Here is a 9,513-nt window from a genome sequence, read left to right on the forward strand (position 1 = left end):
CTGATCACAGCAACTTGTTTCCTGCTACAAAAGTGAACTCAATCTCCTTTTGTTTTGACCTGGAGGGGTAATATGGAGGGACATGTTGAAATTGCTGTATTCCCACTTGTGTTGAGTCTAAAAGACTAACAAGGAAAAAATCAATTCAAGAAGAGCGTGTGTACCCTCTATCTTCAAACACCTATCAGCTGTAAATCACCTTGCACTTGATTGACCAAACAGCCTAGATTTTCACCCAACAGTCTCTCTAATTGTGGCAACAGTTGCACTAAATTCTCTACCTCAGAGAACGGTGAAGATCAGTGAGCCGAGAGCTGCCCAGCTACTTTTGGAAAAAGGATGATTACTCAAATCCGGAGATTTCTTAATTTCACCCATCACAGTTGCATAGTTAAGTAAGTGTCATTGTTTAGACTACGAAACTTTTTCAGGACTTTGGTCTTTGCTGTTAAAATTTGCTGCTAGGCAGAAAGTGAATGTAGCTATTTTTTAACCAAGACAAGCCTCAAAATAGAGGAGAAAAAATGTCTCCCTTTAGATGGTACTGAAAATGCAAGCTACTTAACAGAAGAAAAATGTCATGCTATTAGCCTCTAATACAATCATATTACTTTGGTCTTTTGACAAAGTAAAGCCTCATTGATATTAAATATGAAAAGTTACTACTTTCACAGTAGCAACTTTTCATAAGGAGTTTTGATTTTTTTTCCACTGAGTTCTTAGAGTCTGGTCCATTAATAATGTATGGCATTGCTCACAAGTCACATATGCTTAATAATTAGGAAACATTTGTAATGAGTTGAAAAGGGTAAGGAAAGCATCAGAGCATGTGCAAGTCCAAAACTACAGAAGTCTGAGGGTAATAATTACCTGGGCTTCAAAAGCTTTTCAAATTCTAACAACAGATCCTACTTAAAAGTAACAACAGACATTGCACAGAAGAGAATAATGAAAGAAATCCAATCTTACCATTTGGGATAAAGGATATCTAAATAGATACAAGGGAGGAGAAAAAAAAAAAAAAAGGCTTTAAATATAACTTCTTGCAATCTTGGCAAGGTTTTCTGAAGGAGACAGTGAGAGTTAGGTTTCCAAATATTGCTAGAGTCTAACGGGTTAGCTGTTAACTCCCTTAATCCCCCATGCAAATCCTAGCCCATATATATATACACACACACACTATGAAATACACTCCATAACTGACAGCTTCACAGTATATGAAGAATTTCACCTACACAGGAGGATTAAAATCTTTGAATTCTGCATTTTGGTGATGAAACTGGGAGTCACTTTTCAATTATTCTTTGTTTTGATTAAACAGACCCCTCATCACCACACCAAATATCGTTTGAATTATTTTTCTCCCTTCTAGCAAGCTGTCAGCAGGGAAGCCCTGGGTCAGAGCAGGAGCTTGCTGTGGTGCCTAGTGCGGAGAGGACGGAGTTGCAGTAGAAAAACATTGTCCATCCACTTGGACTTCAGTTTTGTTTCAGCACAGCTGTAAAACACTGTGTGGACTTAAGCAATAGAAATATTCGGGTTTTAATTTTTTATTTTTCGTGATGTAGGAGCCAGTTAGGTGACATGGATCAAGAAAAATATTAAATTCTGAACTTAACAGAAACCTGACACTGGAAATAACTTTTGAGCCTGACAGGATAATTTGGGGAAAGGCTGAGAGGAGGGGAAAAAAGAAGAGAGTTTCATCGGCCATTACCTCCAAATCTCCTTTCCCTATCTGTATTTCAAAAAATCCACTACAAGATACTTCAAGGAAATCTTTTTCTCCATTCTTATATGGTCCTCATTACTAAGTATGAAAAAACATTTTAACAAATATATTCTCACCCTCACCAGAGAGTTAGGGCAGTACTGAGCAACATTTCTAGAGATGAGGGCTTGAGGCATGGAAAGACTAATTGACTCATCCATGATCAGACAACTCTGTGATAGCAAAGAAAATTGAAACTCCTTCTCACACTCTAATCAGTGAGCCAAAAATATGCTATGTAAAGCAATGAACAGTTGTTTCTGTTTTCTTGGGGGGGATGGGGGGATGGTGGTGTCATTCTTGCTCTTTATTCTGAATTTTGGCATGGAATCCAAAGAAGCACAATCGTGATCGTGTGCTTGCAATAAAATTAATGCAATAAAAATGAAATTAAAACATATAAAAAAATTGTAATTAGAAAACTGCAATAAAATTAATGCAGAGTAGAATGCAGAGACTGTGCCCCAGCTGTTGAGCCCGGGGATCGTGTCTGTGCTCAGAGTTTGTGGAGAGCTGTTTGTAAATCTGGGTGAGAATAAGGTGGCTTTGAGGGGGTGATACAACTGTTTATATGAGTTTGGCTTCTGGGACTGACTTTTGTCTGAGTGCAGCAGCATTAGGAGATGCTCTTGCTCAGGACCTGAGTCCTGGCTACTTTTTCTATCTGTTTTGTGCTACATGGAGCCCAGGACACTGGAGGAATGTACTTCAAGGTCAGGAACTAAACTTCCAGTTGAGCTGGAGATTCCTAGATGGATGTAAGGCATGTTAAGGAATACTTTCAGTCTTTGGGAGTTGACTGTACCATCTGTTTGGTTTTTTTTTTAACCTATCTTTTGAAACATGAAAGCTGGGCAGAGCTGGACTCTGGATACGGCATTAGTGATGTGGTACCACCACATTCTCCTAGGCAGCAGGATGATGATCAAACATGGTCAAATCAGCGTGACTGAGGTCAGGTGTAGTTTTTTGCTAGCTTCAGGCTGGCTCCAGCCTCCAGGCTTTCTGTATTCTTTTGAAGTCTAATTCCTAAGACCTCACGGGTTGCTTATTTAACATATTTCCTGCTAATGGAGTGATACTGGAGACACAGTTAACCTCTATTCTCTAAGCCTGTGTCACACTGTACTGTGCCTCTTGGTTGTCTGTTACGGGTCTTAAAGGTGTTGTGAGACATAAGCACAGGGAATGGATGTGCAATGGATGTGCTCTTCAACCAACCAGTTGTGTCATAGACATATAGGACTGCAAGAAACTGAACTTAATGATTATTGTTGGCCCTTTCATCCCTTCTCCTGTATGAGGTTGCCTTTGCAGACATAACGTATTATCTGCCTCAGTTCTGTGTAATAAACTTTGGGAGCAGGGAGATGTCTCCTTAACGCCTCAAAGTTGATTCTTACTCACAGCTAGAACAGTAGCATGAAAAGTCAAACAAATCTTTGCCGACACCCTGAAGTTTTTGCAAAAATGAAGCAATGTGTGAATGAAGAGCTCAGCTGCCAGCCAGCAGCTACATCAGCTGCTTTGCGGACACAGTCCACCCCAAAACTGCTTGTTTATGATTTAGCTTAATCCATGGTTTCATAAACATACTATGCTTTTCTGGTATATCCTCCTAATATAGATATAATCTAAATAATGAATATGAAATGTCTAGATAGCATTGTGACCTGATAACGGAGAGAAGACAAACTGTTCCATGCCCTGTGAAGCTGACAAGCGTAATATAAAGTATCACTAATTTCACACTGCATTCCTGTTGTAGCTTTTCAACATGCTTCCTCACGGATGTAAAATGATTTCTCACACAATATAATGACAGGATGCTTCCAGCGTATTGCCCTGGATTGTAAAAGTTGGGCCACATTAATAGTATTTCTCTGTTTTCTGTATCACTATTCAAGAGTTTCTTTTTCTTTTTTTTTTTTTTTTCTTTCTTGTCGAGAAGGGAAATGAGACCCCGTGTTGCTTCAGGCTGTAAATTATAAATGAGTAGCATGATCATCCTGTAACTTCGAAGCAAAGGTCAAAGGAATTTTTTTGTGTTTTTTCTGTGTTCTTTAACTGGATCTTCTTTGATGTTTACACTGCACATACATCATGATCATTATATCCCACGCTCTTGCATCATTAATGCAACTACAAACGGTACGGCTCAAGTTATGAACAACCAGTGCTTCAGTCTAATGTAGAAAGATATGAAGGAGGAAAATGGGCTAAATAAAAATACTTATTGAAGGGATTGTTCCCTGGTGTAAATGCGCTTAAAGAGAGTATGACTAAATGAAAGAATACTGTTTCTTTCTGGAGTCATTTTCCAACCCAGCAAATCTTTGTTCATTGATTTGTAAAATAAGAGAACATTTTGGGGTGAAAATAAGGAATTTGAAAACCTTTCAGCAATATTTCATTATATGCCTACCTGTTTCATGAAATTGAGCTAGTAACAGTTTGCTTTAAATTTGATGTGGCACATTTAAAAAATAGTTCTGTGCATAGAGTGGAAAGCTGCAGAATTCCCTGGGAAAGTCTCAGTGTTATCAAACCATGAGGACATGGGTTTTACTTGAGGCATAAAATAGAACAATACGTTGTCTATTTTAAAAGTTATTTTGTTACAGAAGTTGGGTTTGTAAGAACATGCACACCTCAGAAAAACCCGCAGCTGATTCGGCACTAATTTACTCTCCTTTTTGGCATGACTGCAATGGCTTTCACGTACGCTTTTGCTGCTGGATGGGGAGATGTTAGGGGTGGAGGTGCTCCAGGAGCACCTGTGCTGAGCAGCCTCGGGAGGCTGCGGGTACCTGGGACTGGCAGCAGGATGCCACCGGGGCACACAGCGCAAGCTGGCCACCGCTGGGATAACCATTTCGATCAGTGCTCTGTTAAAACAAGACAAGCGCTGGGTTTGGATACATTTACACTGCCCATGTAAAGGGCAGTGACCAGTAAAAAAATTATTCTCAAAGGTTTATAGTGGAACGTTTGCAAAATTAGACCCTCTTCTCCCCAGACACACTGCTTTTTAACAGACTTCACAAAATGGGTTTTATCTGCAATGAAAAGGATATAACTCTCGAGTCCTGTTACTGAGAAGTTTAAGACATTTTTAAACCCAAGCACATCACATGAGGCTTTTCAGAGCCCTCCACATCATGCATTTTGCAAAGATTATGGTATGGAATTCCAAATCAATTTAGATCTTGGTGCCTTTGTTTTTGAAACAGGAATCGTCGAAATGGTGACTGCATTTCAAAATACTCATTTTGCATGCAGAGTAACAACTCTAGTAAGAAATTTTACTGCAGTATCTTAATGTGCAGTTTTATTGCCTATTATTTTTAGCGAGCATTTATAAAGCCTTATGTTTGGGGTTTAACACCTTAGCTATTTCCCATCATAACAGGTTGAAATTTGGCATAGCAGTGGCAACCTTCATTTCAAAATTTTCACAGAAAATTGTAAAGAGCAAATTGCTAATTTGTAAAGATTTTGTTAATTTCCACACTTTGAAGCCTGTCAACTTAAATGTCAAATAATGTGACATCCATATGGACCATTAGATCAATGAGAGTGTAGGACCAGAGCTGCCTCAAAGTGCACATCCTGTAGTGACACCTCTGAAGTTCTAGAACAGCCAAAAAGAAAAAAAAAAAAAAGAGGAAAAAAAAAAAGAAAAAGCAAATTGTCAAAGTTATGGTAGGAAAGGGCAAGACAGCTAAAACTGTCTTTAAAAAAATCCTTCATTCTGTCATTTTGGAAAAGTTCTGAAATTTCAGTTTCCAAGTTGCAAATGTGGTGCTGCAGCAGAGATCTGGTTTTAAGCCAGCTTCAGAGTTAGCAAGTTTTGAGCATTCAGAATGCAACCAGGGTGCTTTTCATCAGGCCCTAATCTGGGTAATATTCTGGTTGACGTTTATTTTGTCTTTGACTTTAGGATGACATCCAAATAGAACATTGTATTGTTTTCTCCTTGCTACAGAGTAATAGTCCAAATGTTATATTTCCCATGGATTTTTTTTTTCCTGTTTAAAACTTTTGGAATTCATGGAATGCGTGTGCCATTGACGTTAGTAGTATGTTGTAGTAATATATAATACTCAGGGTTTATAGTAAAATGTTCTCTATATATGTGTTATAAAGTTCATATTAAATACCTGGAATATCTTATATCAAAGCATCAGTGAGTGAGTCACTTGGGCAGAAGCTGCATTATGCTTTATTTGGGGTATATTAATTTTGGCAATGTAATATCTCATTTGAAATGAATGTATATTGCACTGTTGATTTTCATGGGTCTTAGAATAATAAAAACATCACGCAGCAATAAAGAAAAAAACGTGCTTTTTCTGTATACACTATGTTTGGATGCAGCTCAGAGCCTTTCATAGAAGTAAACATAAAACCTATGTTGTTATACAGAAATACGAAGTACTTCATTTTACACTATGCAGTATTCATATAACAAGTTTTTAACTCAAACGTGGTTTTAATTCTGCAGAGCTAAGCTCTTTTAAGCATACTGCAAAGAAGTGCTCCTGCTTTAGAGAGGGGCAATGACTTTCTTTTTCCTTGTTCACTTCCAGGAAGGCTGATCTACCATGAGTTTTACTTATAAATTTTTTTACTACCAAATTTTGAACACTTGCCAGGCTTCAATCCTAACAACTTTGTTACCTGGCATAGAGAAAACTGAGCAAAACCTTGGAAGAAATGGTGTCCAATATGTCCAGTCCTGGAGACCTTAGAAGCTCAGGGAGGAGTCTGTGGTGGTGACTTCCTAATAATGTAATTGCATTGATACATGAGAAATTTCACGTAGCACTGACGTTATTAGTTACCGATATTACCATGTACTGAGTTAAGAAGTAGAGAACCCGAAGGAGGCGGGGAGAGACTACCCTTGATTTTGCAATATTGACCTTATCTGCAGTGCCTTGGGCGCTAGGTGATCCAGTGCATCCAGCTGCTGTGGAAAGCTGTTTATAGCTAGGTCCTTGAGCATATTTTTCAGCAAATATGAGTTAATAATGTAGCGTCATCTTAAGGTACAAGCTTGGATAAATTATTTTCAAAGTAACTGATCTTTAATTATTTTTTACTGGAGATGATCTTAAAAAAATGATTTTTGGATTAAACTGGTTTGTTTTTTATTTTAAAGAAAGTTTTTTGGAAAAGTTCAGTGCAGGAGAAGAAAAGTTTACTCAGAATTCACGCTGCTGTTTCACAGTAAGCAAAAGGCAATGCCCACACAATCCTTCTTCTGAGGTCCTCTTGTCTGTCTGCTGTCCACCACTAGCTCCTTTTCTTGGTGAAACTAAGTCAGATTTTATAACACCTTTTAGCTTTCAGTATCCATTAGAGTAGGTTTAAGGGTTTGTGTGAATTTAATGCCTTGGAACAAAACAGTGGAAATATTTCTGTTCTATTTTTCATTTTGTGAAACGAATTCAGACAAAATGGATATTGTTAGAAGTCAATAGTTAATTGAAAGATGTGGTACCTTTTATCATTAGTAGTTAAAGAGAAATTACCAAATAATAATATTAAGTTTTTAGTGCTAGCTATTTATAGAATTTATTGCATTTTTATGTCATTGTTAGAAATACAATGTATTATTAGAAATGTATATATTCCTTGATCTTACCTATATATCTCTTAACTCTCAGATCTAAATTAAAAGGTATTATACCAAGATTGCTATTAATTTACTTTCTTTGCAAAATCTTAGGCTAATCGGCTGGTGGGGTCATGACTTCAAAACACGATTCCTCATGGAAAACAGTATGTACTTTTACACTTTTAATTTTACCATGTTTGATGTATTTATATATATCCAGCTTCACTTTTATAGTAATTTGAGTAGAAAGGAGAGAACTTTGCATTTCCTCACTTATGTTAAAAGCATTAAGCTAAACTCATCCCAAATATGTAATGCAATGTAGTTAACAAAATAAATGTGGGAATAAATTTGATCGGTGGGCATATGGGTCTGACTGTCTGCTTCTAGAGACTGCTGAAATACCTTCAAAATGCAGACATAGAATATGGATGAATCTTTCAAAGTATCTCAGTGAATTAAACTCATAAGTCTCTGAGGAGCGAAGATCTGCTATCGTTCACTTGAGTAATATCTTACTTTAGGATTAGTTCCACTAGAATTAATGAGAAATTATATAAATAAAGGTAAGGCAATCTGACATAAGTCATGAAATACCACTAATGTTTCAGCATCTCCAAATTCCTTGCACTAGCGAAGGATGGGTTATAAGACAAAACCAAATCTGCTCTGAAATAGCTAAGTATTTATTGTCCCAATATGAAACGAGGACTCCTTTCCAAATCTGACAGCTAGACTGTTCAGCTCCATTTTAAAGTACGGCAGAGAGAATATCCTGAGGGATCAGGAGGAGAAAGGAGCTTTTTGGTTTGATTAGTGGTTTTGTTTTTAATATATTTTTAATTTTCTGTGGCAGCGCCTATTGATGTGACTTTGGCTGGAGAACACCTCTCTAATAGCCTCAGTCTGCTCTTTGTTTTCTGACCAAATGTAAGAGAGTGGCACTATGGAAAACCAGCAGGAGACACAAATTGCCTTGAAATACTGTTAGAAGAAGAAAATTAGTTTATTCATTTCCATGGGCAGTTTATAGGGGAGAAGTTGGGAAACGATCGTTATAAAATTAGCCAGTCTGCTGTGCGTGAAAAGCATTTCCTCCGTAGCATCCTCTTGCTCTGGTGCTGGAGCATGAAATATAAACAGTGACACAGAACTTACAGTGGGGCTTTATAGATTTATTAAATAGATTTTGTGAAATTTCACAGCCTAAAGTCTATGCAACTTCTCTACGTGGCCTGAAGCTACACTTAGCTGCATATGCAGTCTCCCACGTCTCGACAGTTTAATAAAGTTAAGGAAAGTGATTCCCTGCTCATGACAGCACCGCAGCTCCACACAAGCGTGCCTCTGCTGACTTGGAATTTCTCCGTTTTGTGCCAGTGTTAAAAGAGATTCAAGTGTAAAGGTGGTTTTAACACACACTATTTAAACAAATTAATTGCAGTCCTCTAGTTCCCATGAAGCCGCTAATGAAGTCTTCCACGGGATAAAATTGGGCTTCTCTCAAAGTTAAAAGTGTTAGCTGTGAATAGATTACTATTTCCTTTTAATGACTGATTCCTACAGGCCACATTAATGAAATATTTTATTGCGTGAGGGCGGACTTCAAGATAAGGTCCAATCCATTAAAAGGAAGAAATCAAAAACACTAATATAAGTTATTCATTTTCCAGAATTACAACTAAGTGAAGGAATTAATGGATTTCGGTTATCGAATCCTCCAATTTTACTGGTCTGTGCTCTGCAAGCTAGTTTAGAGGTAAGTAATTGCTTTACTTTGAGCCTGAATTTAAGGGTATAAAAATGTTAAATGAAAGTTACGTGTATTATTGCTGTCTCCCTCAAAAAATTTGCAGAATAGCTAAAAAGCAAAGGGGGGGAGGGAATGAAAAACAAACAAAATAACCCCGCAACCATGAGAGACCAAGGCCTTTAGTAAATATACTCATCCCTTCACTGTTAGAATCATTATTCATTAAGGTTGGAAGAGACCTCCAAGATCATCGAGTCCAACCGTCAACCCAACACCACCATGCCCACTAAACCATGTCCCTAAGCACCTCATCTACCCGTCTTTTAAATACTTCCAGGGATGGTGACTCAACCACTTCCCTGG

At 37.7% G+C, this 9,513-nt stretch overlaps 1 protein-coding gene across 1 annotated transcript in view; it reads left to right on the plus strand.

Moving 5' to 3' along the window:
- KYNU (kynureninase) overlaps window positions 1-9,513 on the plus strand; it is a 59,423-nt gene that overhangs the window by 39,782 nt on the left and 10,128 nt on the right. Inside the window, exons 10-11 of the mRNA XM_009318943.1 lie at window positions 7,509-7,561; window positions 9,071-9,156. Of these exons, the coding sequence (XP_009317218.1) occupies window positions 7,509-7,561; window positions 9,071-9,156 (139 nt within the window). The remainder of the gene's footprint in view (window positions 1-7,508; window positions 7,562-9,070; window positions 9,157-9,513) is intronic.

This window comes from Pygoscelis adeliae, unplaced genomic scaffold, assembly GCF_000699105.1.
Source record: "Pygoscelis adeliae isolate BGI_AS28 unplaced genomic scaffold, ASM69910v1 Scaffold222, whole genome shotgun sequence".
Taxonomy (NCBI): Eukaryota; Metazoa; Chordata; class Aves; order Sphenisciformes; family Spheniscidae; genus Pygoscelis; species Pygoscelis adeliae.